This window comes from Calcarisporiella thermophila (assembly GCF_041956535.1).
Source record: "Calcarisporiella thermophila strain CBS 279.70 unplaced genomic scaffold VTP21scaffold_2, whole genome shotgun sequence".
Lineage (NCBI taxonomy): Eukaryota > Fungi > Calcarisporiellomycota > Calcarisporiellomycetes > Calcarisporiellales > Calcarisporiellaceae > Calcarisporiella > Calcarisporiella thermophila.
Window position 1 is genome coordinate 526,210 of NW_027192192.1, and position 12,621 is coordinate 538,830.

At 39.1% G+C, this 12,621-nt stretch overlaps 4 protein-coding genes across 4 annotated transcripts; 3 read left to right on the forward strand and 1 right to left on the reverse strand.

Annotated features, from left to right (window-relative positions):
* Positions 1 to 258: 258 nt before the first annotated feature.
* On the forward strand, positions 259 to 1,111 carry VTP21DRAFT_4294 (uncharacterized protein; the record flags this gene model as incomplete). The annotated part of the gene is made up of 2 exons (XM_069394689.1): positions 259 to 436; positions 831 to 1,111. The coding sequence occupies 2 exons, from the start codon at positions 259 to 261 to the stop codon at positions 1,109 to 1,111; spliced, it is 459 nt and encodes a 152-aa protein (XP_069255902.1).
* Positions 1,112 to 1,383: 272 nt separating this feature from the next.
* VTP21DRAFT_4295 (uncharacterized protein) lies at positions 1,384 to 1,983 on the forward strand (the record flags this gene model as incomplete). Its single annotated transcript, XM_069394690.1, has 2 exons — positions 1,384 to 1,553; positions 1,617 to 1,983. The coding sequence occupies 2 exons, from the start codon at positions 1,384 to 1,386 to the stop codon at positions 1,981 to 1,983; spliced, it is 537 nt and encodes a 178-aa protein (XP_069255903.1).
* Positions 1,984 to 5,801: 3,818 nt separating this feature from the next.
* On the reverse strand, positions 5,802 to 8,098 carry VTP21DRAFT_4296 (uncharacterized protein; the record flags this gene model as incomplete). Its single annotated transcript, XM_069394691.1, has 6 exons — positions 5,802 to 6,528; positions 6,603 to 6,798; positions 7,378 to 7,615; positions 7,694 to 7,743; positions 7,814 to 7,840; positions 7,945 to 8,098. 6 exons carry the CDS (start codon positions 8,096 to 8,098, stop codon positions 5,802 to 5,804), a joined length of 1,392 nt encoding a protein of 463 aa, XP_069255904.1.
* A 1,718-nt stretch (positions 8,099 to 9,816) lies between these two features.
* Positions 9,817 to 10,311, forward strand: VTP21DRAFT_4297 (uncharacterized protein; the record flags this gene model as incomplete). Its single annotated transcript, XM_069394692.1, has 1 exon — positions 9,817 to 10,311. The coding sequence occupies one exon, from the start codon at positions 9,817 to 9,819 to the stop codon at positions 10,309 to 10,311; it is 495 nt and encodes a 164-aa protein (XP_069255905.1).
* Between the last annotated feature and the right edge of the window lie 2,310 nt (positions 10,312 to 12,621).

Sequence of the window (12,621 nt, forward strand, 5' to 3'; positions counted from 1 at the left end):
GTAAATCTGGAACATAGCGCCCTCGAGCCGAGGAAATATGGTTAAGAGGCCTGGTACATCTTCAATGGTGAATAGCCGATAGGTATCGATCTTACGCACCTGAGGAAATACGTGCCCCGCTAGATATTTCACGGGGTTATAGAGCACACAATTCCACGCCACCCGATAATTAAACTGCAGGGTCAGGTGCAGGAGCTGTTCGCGAAAGTGCAGTAGAAAAGGCGTGATTTTCGAATAGTTGTTCCCGGGTAGATCAAGATGAACGTGGGTGAGATTAGGGCAGAACCTTGGAATAACGTGCAGTGCCTCGTCGCCTGGGGTGGGTTCATCTCCGAACTCACCTTTGAACTCCCTGACGAACTTGCCTCTAGTCGCAAGCAGCTGCTTGTCTTTGCAAGGCCAGTTGCTATTGCTTATCTTCCTCCAGAGCAGCGAGGTAAGTAGCGAGAAGAACCTGTGGCAGACGAGAGAGCATTGCTTCAACTCACGTCTGGAGAGGTGGACAAAAATGGTGAGCCAAATCTCGTCTGGTATCTCATAGAGTGGTCTAACCATTAACTAGTACGATTAATGAGATTTCGGACACTGTCTGCAGTCCTCGCCTCCTGCTGATGCCACCTTTTATTTGGTGAATCCAATCTGGTACAAGCGAAATAAGAGTAAACAAGCACATTTTTATCAATGAATTTTCAAAGTCCGAAATCCTAAAACCTGTACTCGAGGTGCGAATGCCCTTGGCCATTTTTGGGATAGTTTACTTTTGCTTTTAAAAAATGGGCCGGCCTGCCAAGAATTTCCGGTCAGCTCAATTCCGCAAGCCGGACACTTAGTGCGTCTTCGAAAATATAACACTGCGCGAAAACCTCGGCGACATCAAAACTCTTGGGGAACTCGCGCGACCGTGCAGAGGATGAATACAACTCGCAAAGATGAAATTCCAAATAGCCGATACAACGCGCCATCCAAGACTGGGGCTATCCTGGCACTCAGGAAGTTCGACGTGGACAGAATAGCCACACTAGGAAACTTGTCACCCTTTTCTGCTTCGACCTATATTAGCGTAGAAATCGAGCATTCAATGTCTCGGAAGCACTTCTTTCGCTATGACTAGCTGAAGAGCGCTGAGGCCCTCTGGATAATTATGAAGTAAGAGCTGCTGATTGCCTATTCCATTTCGAGAGCCGCTGTCCATGATGGTTTAGTACTGGTCTTCAATAAGAATAAGCCACGATTTAGCCTCCGAATGAGCCAATATCATCCAGATTTGGCTTATATATAAACAATGGGATCTCCGACCAAATATTCCAAATTCAAGTTCCACTTTAACCCCTTAAGCGATATAAAAGCACTTTCCAGCATAAACACCATGAAGCTTTGAACAATATGTCGCGCATTGCTGAGCTAGCCGAAGCATATGTTGAAGCGTTACGGCTTGAAAATGAGCCACGTCGATATGCCCGGTTCCTTAGCGGGTTAGCTCCTCCCTTACAAGAGCACGAGATTACCTCTGAGATGCGTGAAATTATTCCCCCCTTAGTTCTGGATCTACTTAAGTATATACTATATCCTACATGAAAATTGCTTGGTTATTAAATTACAATTTCCACAAAACATAGATGGCACAACGGCTCCAAAAATGTTAACTTTGTTTCCCATCATAGTCTCAGCTCTGCCGACGAAATCATTGAGTCCTTCAAAATTACATCCAGACCAAGAGGGGTTTTGGATTATGCTCAGTTCGTGCCCTTTACGGACGATCATGCGTGTGGTTCCTATTATTACAATAGGCAGAATGGTCTAGTAGGGGATTGGATGTTCGAGGAAGACCCGTTTGATTTGGATATGACACTGGAGGAGTTCCTCGAATTTTGTATAGAGAAGGCCAAATCAGGTGAATGGAGGCTTACCAGTGATGGTGATGTTCATGATGCAGAAGAAGTATCCGCTGGATCTGAAGCAGATGAAGAGGATGAGAACGAATAAATATCCCGGCAAGAATTTTCATAGAGAAAATATGCAAGAACGCTTAGAAAGCATGGGAATATTGCAGCTTCTTTATAGTTTTCCTATCATTTTTCATAATTTCTAAGCGCCTCACCCGCAAAATGTCCAGCGAAAATATAGTGGAGTTATAAAGTTACTGAAAATTTCCCCATACTTCTGCATGTTCCTGTATATTTTCTCCACGAAGTTTTTTTTGTAGGGACTACAGAATATATATAAATAGGATTGAATTGATATTCACATGAGACTATAAAAGTAGGGGGTATTACAGAACTAATGCCTTCATTGATTCTGCTGGCACGTAGAGAAGTACACATTGCCAAGTACCCTCGTAAGAACTTCCTTAGTTTAACTGGACGCTCTACTCAATTTTTTTGACCAGTTGCTGTAATGTTTGATAAATAATTAGTTTCCATGTTACAAAGTCTGTTATTGACGTATTATTAGAGGAAAACAACTCATGATTTTCTGTCGTAAGCCGAGTTGCGCCTCACTTTATGTTAATGAAGTTGAAATGTTGATGTTGCCGATGTCGTCGATGATGTTGTTGTCGTAGTCCGACTTCAACGAAGTATGGCCAAAGTTGTTCAAAATAATATCTAATATGTCCAACTTTCGGCCAATAAAATTCAATAATCCGAGGAGAGATTTGGCCTGGATTTTTTTTGGAAACCCCCATTGTTCCTATATTTATTCGATATAACTACGTATACTAGACAAAAGCACCTTTTATAACATGCTAAATAGTAAATAATTTAGTCAATAATCTCTACACAGAATTGTGCACCAGGTGGAATCGGCAAATCCCTCATATCATCATTGAGTGCACCACAACTATGACTCCGATTCTCCAAAGAGGGTACGCATAGTTGGAGATATATTCAGAGCAAAAATATAAAACGCTTGTACAAGAAACCGGTGAGAAAGTCATCGACCTTTTCTATACAACTGGATACCGAGAAATACTTAGTACATAAATAATCTTTCTGTATTTAAGGCATCAAGCATCGGACAATACTTTTAGAGCTATGTACTACATATCTCCCTATTTGTTGTTGTTACCTTGATGATCTTTGTTGTTACATTGTTTATTTGTTGATACTTTTATTAAATAGTTATTATTATGCTCTTTTATTTTCTCTTTAATATTTTATTTTATTATGATATATTTTTTAAAGATAAATTTTTGTTCTGTTTTTCTAATTATTTTCCGGCCGGTGGTCACGGCCGAGCAAAATTTGACGAATTAGTTTCAGGCCAAATACCAAATTTCTAAACCAGAAGGGCAAAATAACATGACTTTTCTATATGGTGACCTACCAATTTTCTTATACCTACGGGTCAATTTTTACCGCAATTCTATAAATTTTTACTTTGTACCTTACGATTTTGATATAGGTTTCTAAGCAATTTCTTTAAAAAGACTTTTTGTAGGATTTACTATAATTTTCCCACCCTTCTGCTATGGGAGATTATAGAAATAATCAGGTAGCATATGGCCATGTTTTTGTGACTGCAGTTTAGACACCCCTTTACTCTTTAAGTTATTATACCTCTGAGATTAAAAGCGATGAAGCTAAGAATTCTAATATTCACTTACAAGGCAAAATCATACGCCAATACGAATACTAGAAAAGTTACTAGTGAACAAGATTGAGCATCCTATAACATACTGTTTTAAAATAAATGTTTGGCATTTACTCTCTCAATATTGAAAAATAGTATAGTTAGGTAACCTCAAACAGTTTTGGCCAATTATCCTAAAAAGGGCTTTTTGTAGGGATGATAGCGTGGATCTTTATTGAAAGAAGCTTCATTTTAATTTTTGTTTAAAAAACACAAGCGATTAAATTTTTTAATAAACCAGAGGCGAGAGAAAATTTTCAAATAAATAAACAAAGTGCATACAATTAACAAAAGGTTGACATAATCCAAAAAACAGCAAAATATAGATACGCAATTAGGGTCAAATTTAGTACCTAAGTAAATATTTTTTTTAAGTCAGGGTGGAATATACCTCTGAAAAAAGTGTAGGATCGATATTTTTTTCAACATATTTTCATTATTCCTCTGAAAGGACTTACTGAAATATTGATATTTTACCAATGTCGATTTGTGGCCATATTTTGTGGTCGGCCGTATAATAAATCAGTTGATTTCTGTCAACTTTTCCTACGGGGAATCCTTACCTGGCCTTAATTAGATCAACTTTTATTTGTTATAAAATCTCAACTAAAGTAATTAATCATACAACATTTAGGGCAGTCTTTTGCCATAACATTTTTCACATTGCTGGTTACGATAGGTAAAAGTCTCCTTAACAGTTTCACAGTTTTTTTTCCCGCAAGACTCTGTATCGGAACTTATCTCTTCTTTGCAGTTACGACACTCTTGAATACGTTTTGTGCACATTTTCAACTTGATAAATACTGATTGTATGATGAAAATGTTCACGGAGAGTATTTAAATAGAAAATGTTAGCATGTGGAAATTTCACAAAATAAGGCTTAGAGTGTGAATATTTCACAGTGTATGGCTTAGAGTTGCGGTGACCACTGTCACATTTTTTACAGTAAGGATAAGCAGATTACAAATTTTGATTGGTTCAGATAATTGCAATAAAAATTATTATTTTATGTCATGAGATCTAATTCCCTCTGTGCGAGAGCCCAAAGGGAACGAAGCTGGATGGTATCTGCTCCTTCGGTGCCTAAATCGTGCTTTAGAGTGCATCGATACAAAAATTGTATATTTTCAGCAAAAACTCGACAACATGATCGCATTTTGTGTCAATTGATTTTTTGCCATTATTCTGCACATATGTTTCCACGTCTGCAGTTGCTTTCTCGTAATAAGGATGACTAGGTTCTATTCGCAGGACGCAGAGATTGCATCGCCTTTCAGATGGAATGGGGTGACGCTACAGGGAAGGGTTTTGTGCATAAGAAGATCCGAAGAAGGGCCTGATAATAGCAGCCATTAACTTGCTTCATATGCTATGGACTCTACACAATGACGTCCTATAGATTGACCATTTCTTAAGGACTGACATTTTCATGCGTAAATTGTTTGATGTATTGGATTCCAACAAGCCGTCTCAAATAAGGATAGAGACCCCAAATCCTCCCCCAAACCAATCCTGATAGCGAGATGGCGAGTCACGTTGCTAGGATATGCAGCTTGTTTTCTATTTTTTTTCGGCACTCGGAGCCCTACGAGCCTTGTATTATTTTAACAAATAACCTTCCCACCCAATCACCCATAAGTCTGGATTCTTGTTTATCAACGGACTTTCAACTTTAACGCCAGATTTGGAAAGTAGCGTTAATGCTTGATGGATGAGATTTTTTCAACTCTAAAATCGTCAAAAGCCACTTCAAAATGCGTTTCAAGTTTTTTTTTTCAGCTCTCCATCACTTCAACGCACAGCAAATCAGGCGCTGATTGAGCTACGATGCTACATAAGCCTGCTAAGCCACGAAGGGCTATTGCTCAGTTCAGCCAACTAACCATTTTGAAGAAGCAGTGTTTAACCTAAGTTTGATTTTCGAACATGTGTCGGCCCCACCGCTTCTCGTAGGCGGAAGGGTGTTGTGAAACTAGAATATTTCAGGACTGTTTTATTTCATTCAAAGTTGCTAGCAAGGCGTCACGATACTAAGCGCAAATTGCAAGGTAGAACATGGGGATGAGTCTGTCCCGCAATGAACTGTGCGTAGCGCCATCCCTCTTCATAAGAAACCTCAGAGCCATCTTTACCACGTCCTCTATCCTCCAATCCGACCAAGCCCACGACCTCAGCTCAATCTTTCTCCAACCTCTCTAACTACGTCCTCAATAGCGACACACACACTGGCGTGCTCCGGTCGTTTCAAGATGGCTCGCCGCCGTGTTTCCTTTATCTTTGCCTCCAGGTTGTCGGTCGCGTGCTTTCCTTCTGTGATCCACAGAAAGGTGGTCCTGACGGAATCTCCTCTAACCATCAGACCTTGTGTCCAGCTATTCCAGTTAGCTAGAAATCTTGATTCCGAGTCTGACCGATCCCTGCCGAGGTTAATCTGAATCGGAACCAGGTGAGCTGTCTTATTTTTCTCGTCCAATGACAAGATCAACCCGGTAATTGCCCTGAGGTTGCAAGCAAAAGGAACATATAGTGCCAGCTCGAATTTTGTGTCGTACACTGGGGTCCCATTTCTACGTATTCCTCTGCATACTATGGTTTTCATGCTGGGGAGCTCAAGGCCCGCCACATTGTGTGAAATGCTGTTAAGACTCGCCTGTTCCAAAATGGTCCCAAGAGCGGCAGGGTTGTCTTGAAAACTCATATAGCTGCTGAGCCATTTCGGATTAAGGAACATGTCCTCTCCCAATTCACGAAATAAGCCTGTCATGACATCACGTGCCAGTCCACAGGTATAGTGCCCGGTGAAGTTCTCGTCGAAATAGAAGTAATTATGGTCGTAATTCTCCACGCTATTTAACATTTTTTCTTTGAGCAGGCACCCACACGTGGTATCCACATACCTACAGGTTGGAGAAATTTAATAAATTAAATGCATTAATACAACGCAAAGCAAATCTAGACTTGCCGAAGCCACATCAGTTGGCTTGATTCATTTTTCTTCCGTATTGCAAATGATTCCACTAAACCTGGTATGTGTTTCAGCTCCTGAGAATTCAGGAAATCGGGCCCCATATCTTTGAAATCCTTGTTGCGCTCTAGACTCAGAAGTACACGTTGAAAAAGTGGTGTGCGACCGGTAAGATCCTCTATAAAACCTTTTTCGTTCTGATCTATATTTGGCAAACGGTCTTTATAAAGCTTTCACCATTCCTGCATCTCCGCTTTGCCAGCAATCAACAGCTTTAGTGTACGATAATTACAACCCGTGACATAAAAGAAATTCTCTTACCTTCGTCAGTCCTCCTTAAAGTGCGATCTTTTTTTCAGATAATTGTTGTTGCTGCATATGAATGGCCGATGTAAGGCTCGCCGATGCACTATTAATGACATAATGACTAAACATGCTCTGCTCTAAGCTTTCGCTTATTGATCATTTCTTAATATCTCTGATATCATCTTTACGATCCATATCATGAACCAGGGCATTAATTTGGTCGACAATGAAATAGAGACGGATCGAATCTCTGACCACAATTTTACCGCAAAATGCATAAATTTTCTCCGTTGTGTCGCATTTTAAAATTTCGAGCTGATGGGATTCAGAGTCACCAAATGTAAGGAGGAGAGCTTCTCTAAGATACCTCAAGAAATCATAAACCATTTCGAAACAATCTGGGAGGTAAACAACTCGTTTTCCTTGCCGAATGAGAAGACAAACCATTGCTGCAAGGATATAGGGTTTTCCATACCCAGTACTCCCATAAACATAAAGCTTTTGATAGTAGTACGGATAATAAAGCTTTCGACCTCTGCTAGCACTCGAGCGAACCCCTCCCGACCCATGTATCCAAAGCACCCATCGGTAATATCAAAACGGATGGCTGGGATGGCGCCGAGAAAGGGAAAGGGGATCAGCATGACTTTATTGGGGCTGGAATACTCCTTAGGGTCTTTGAGTGTCTCTGCCATAATCCGGCGGAAGTGTGTCTGGTATGGGTGTAATCACTAAAATTGAATGAACTATAAGATAAAAGATACTCTAATACAAAGCGAGAGCACTATAACTTTACCCTTCAATTTATAATCCAAATCTGGCTTCTTCGAAGGTCCCTCATCTTCAGTAAGAATATGATGCATAAATAAGAATATTTTTTTACAAAATCAATCTATTAGCAAAGTACATACCCTCCACCCGCCGCTTTTTTCCAGCGACTAATGAACGATGGAAACAATGGTAATTTTGTTAAAGTGCATTGTAGATTTATATTTAAATATGAAGCGACAATGACAAAAGCAATACATCTCAGACTATTTACCAACAGTAGCTGAGACTAACACCCTACAGTCATTTTCTAAACGTTCTACGGCTGATGTGATAGTATCCCCCGGATCAAGATCAACTGCTGGTTCATTACCCTGCTTAATCATGAGGAGTTGGGCTGCATCATTGTTTTTGGACTGATTTGCCATTGTGTTTTTGACTCTAAAGATCTTTTACGAATTCGAGGTCGGTCAAGTAGATACAAAGATCCAATTGTCACTTCAGATCCTATGCATTTGAAACAAAAAAACCTGAATAATCAGGGTAGTGCTCTTCAAAGCGGTAAGACTGTTAGAATAGATTTACTTTGTAACCCATACAACAAGATCACCCGTGTAATACGATTAATATTTAGCTTCATACACAAGTGGCAAACTTCTGACTGAATGGCAATGGTTAGAAAAAATTGCTTTATAAGAACTATCAAAATCCAAACTTTTAATAGCTACAGCTTTATTTTATCAGTCGCAACCGTGCTGTATTGGGCAAAGACGTGTGGTAGATGCAAGTGATGCTAACTGGGATGCCATCCTTTTCCAAGTAATTAACGTGTTTTAAAGGGACCTGTAAACTACATGACAGGAATTTTCCGTGTGTTAGTACCAGACTACTAAAGCTTGGTAATTTTAAACCATTATCTGTTAGAAGTCACAGTGTGTGCGAAGGGTTAATCACAATAGAATCGGCAGTAGGCAGCTCTTGCTTCACGATAGTGAGGCTGTTTTTTGGTTGAAAAAGTGCTACTACAAGAGGAATGTATACGGAGATATGGAAGAATAGGGCCGGTGAAAATATTGCTTGGTGTTGCCGAAAATAGGATCCAAGCAAAGCATTCAATTTACGAGAATGGGCATGGTTGAGTGCTGGAACTTAGAGAGTGTTAATATTGTAACAACGTAATGAAGCCAGTTCTGAAAAGAGAGGGTTGCGTAGGTGAGAAAACGTGATACTGTAATAGTCTTGTAGCTAATAATTTCTTATAAGTGTGATACCTACTGTATAATTTCTTTGACGTACGAATACTTCAACATTTTAAAATGTCCAATCTAGACATTTTTTTTATTGGTATATTGATCAAAACCTTTAAATGGAATTTTCACAGGGCAAATTCCCACGTGTAACTGCTTCCAATGTTTCCACATAATCATTCTGGGAATCGAGGTTAGGGCCGCCGCACCACCGATTTGGTACCTTAATACTAAGCCACTATACCTTAAGGAGGCTTTTTACCATAAGAACCAATTGGTCCCGTTACACTAGGTATATTTGGGCAGAATGACCAGGGGGAAAGAGCGAATAACGTCAAAGATTCGCACGCAAAGGTTGATAGCAAGAAGTTGGCCAAGAACTGGAGTAGATTCAAAATGTTCCCAAGGGAAATAGTGGGTACTTCAAATGCTAGTCGGTACCTTATTTCTGCTTGCCCTTGTCAATTTGTTATAAGGTATCCGTAGAGAATGAGAATGATAATATCTTTTCCTGAGATATCTTAATATTTATCACAAGGAGGTTAAGCTACGGGCTTTCATTTGTTTATGGGGGAAAAGTGGTGCAAGTGGATCTTTCAAACGTATAGATGTTCTGTACATTGAGAGATGCTTGTAGGTTGAAATTAAAATGCTTTCAGCTTGTGGGAATATTAGTTGAGTATAGTTAAATAAACCTTAGTTTATTGCTGTGATAAAAAAATCGATAAATCTTTATTCAAGGAGATAACTTTTTTAATCCTGTGAATATATTCACTCTGGATTAATAATCTTCCAAGCAAAACTCTACGTATATAAGCGCCATTGCTTTATTTCATTTTCTGCAAAACACTTTTTCAGTCTCTGCCTTTACCAATCTTCTTTTGTGAATAATATTCGTTATGTCTGGCTTAGGATCTACTCTTGCCGATATCACCAAACTATTGGTCGGCGCTGGTACAGCTCAACATGCTGGTCACTTTACTTTCCTCGATAATAATACAACTGCATATGCCACTATTGACAATATGCTCTTTGTTGTTGGCCGCAAGGAGTCCCCTGCCAATGCCAGTGACAAGAATCGTCTGGTCATTTGTGCTCGTCCTGATGCTTGGACCAAATACATTCGCAAAGGTGACGACTACACTAGAGCTGGTGACAGTTACGGCAGCCAGGAAGGAAATATGAAATATGCGTACAGAACATACACCACGGGTGAGGAATTCTCAGCTGGAAAGGCCAAAGCTTTTGGTGCCTACTCCAATTTTTTGGACTTCAAGGTCGACTGCAAAGATAAGACCGTTATCCTGTACTGTTCCAATGATAACTCTCGAGAAAATGTAGAATCAATTGTGAAAGAACTCCGAGCCGTGTACAACAAGATATGGAATCTCTAATTTAACTACACTGGAAATGTTCATTTAATTCTGCCGTTATTGAGCGCTTCTTTTGAAATAAAAATTTCGCTGAAATGATAAAATAGGTTTGACGACAACCATTGGAATACTAACATACTAAAGAAGCAATGAAGGTTAGGAATTTGGATCACCTGGCCAGAAAAAAAAATTTACTGTTTTTTCAAGAAATATCTCTTTATTTTTCAACTCGCTATTCATATTTCTTCAGCTCTAGACAATTCAAAATAGAGCCAGAAAAATCGTATACTTGATCAGGTTTGAATTTGTTTTGATAGATCAATTCGATTCAGAAGTAATCGTATAAAGACATGGTTATGAATTGGGTTGTGTTTCGTAACTTATGAATAGAAATACATACGGTATTTTGAATTCTGAATTAATTACATTAGTTCTCTCATTTTTTTTATTTATTGCCAAATAGATAAAAATTTATAAAATAATTCGAGGCCTTTTTCTCAAGTAAAATTCTTTACTATCATAACAGGATTATTGATACACTTTTCATTCTCAACCAGTAGTACGTGGATACCGTTGCTTGAGTAAGAGATTGTACGGAGACTACAGGAGTTGATTTCCGATCATTACCCTAATGAGTGCTGCGTAATACTGCAGTTGGGATATTAATAGAGGCCGGGGGTGTCCACCTTATATACTCCATTATATATGGCTCCATAACTGCATATGCAAAATATATCACGATAAACTGTCCCCGAATAATATAAATTACTTTCAAAATATCCAGTGGCACGACCTTGTCGTCTAATTTGATCTTAATCGTGACGATCAAAGTCGCAAGCAAAATATAGTCCATCAGCAGAAGTATTATGGTGATTCTTCCAAAAAATTGGAATACAAGGTCATTGTTTCGATCATGTATAATTTTTATGCAAGACTTATAAAAAATCACGCCGGTAATCAGAGAGAAGGTGAAGTAGGCCGCTGTTATGGTGATAATTAATGTGTTTATGGTGCACCAAAGATTTGGAGCGCTTGTGTGGTTTATCAGCACGATGGTTATGATCACGGAACATACCAAGTTCGCCAACGAAAGTCCCTGAACAAAATACTGAAGTTTGCTCCAAATAGGTGCCAGGGATGATTGCAATACGGGAGCATTGTATAGTTTTAGAGAATCGATAATGATAAGGCTGTTCAACGCAGAAACGAGTGCGCACTCTGCAATGATAAGAATAGGGCTAGAAGCATCTGGGTGATCACTCAAATAGTTACAAAAAAGAAGATCTTGAAATTGAACAGCGAAATAGCATAATCCCACCAGGACGCTTGCAACCACTTTGGTTATCCTTGTCAGTAAATTCTTTCGAATCTTATTTTGTACCGTTTTGTATATATAAGGGAGCGAGAGCAGGATGATCCATATCCCAATAAACACTGTTGCTCCCGAAATGCTGCAGCTCCTGATGATCTCTTGCTTCCCCAAATATGGCATAACATTTAAGGGGCGACATTCTGTGAAGAAATTGACAGAAGCGCAGCATGCGCTTAGTGTGGTATTGTTGCTCGACAGATCCATAAAATAATAGTAGGTAGATGGAAATATTCATTTAGTCCCATTCTGGAGGATGGAAGGAAGCAGGTTAAATAATTCATCTCGCAGAGATGGCAGCCATTTTTTACAGGCTTGACCATTTATTTTCTCTTTATATGGATTAGCGAACTACTTGTTCCTCTTTGTAAAATGGGGTCGAGAACTCGTGCAAGTTTTATCGTTTAATGAAATTGGATATTTTTGAACTGTGTCTAGATTAAGTGTCTTTTTAAAACACACCAAACATTTAGCTTATCCAATAGGCTCCACCAATACTAGTTCTTCGTTTACCGAGTTAGCTGTACTACGTTAAATTGATCTCTGTCGAAAAAGCGATCGGAGGGGTTGGGCTGCCAGAATAAATTGGTTCACAAACTAAATGTCAACTGCTTAATAAATAATCAAGGAGGTGTTAGAATAAAATTTATAATACCATACGGTCTCCAAGATCTATGACAAACACTTGGATAAGAAAGACTTAGGAATTGAAAGTCGGCACAAAAACTGGATTAAATTCGTATAATCCAGTTGGATGCGGATTAAAAACCGATATTTTGATTAAATTATAGCATAACATTTCCTTTTAGGTGAAACAATTTAATGCAACTCCGAGAAATATGGATATTGAGAACGTTTGCGAGTATTCCCTTTGTTTAAATACGCTAACTTTTTTCTCGTAAGGTAAAATAGGGCATGATTTAACACTGGTAGGGGACTGTACCTGATTCTATTTCTTACTT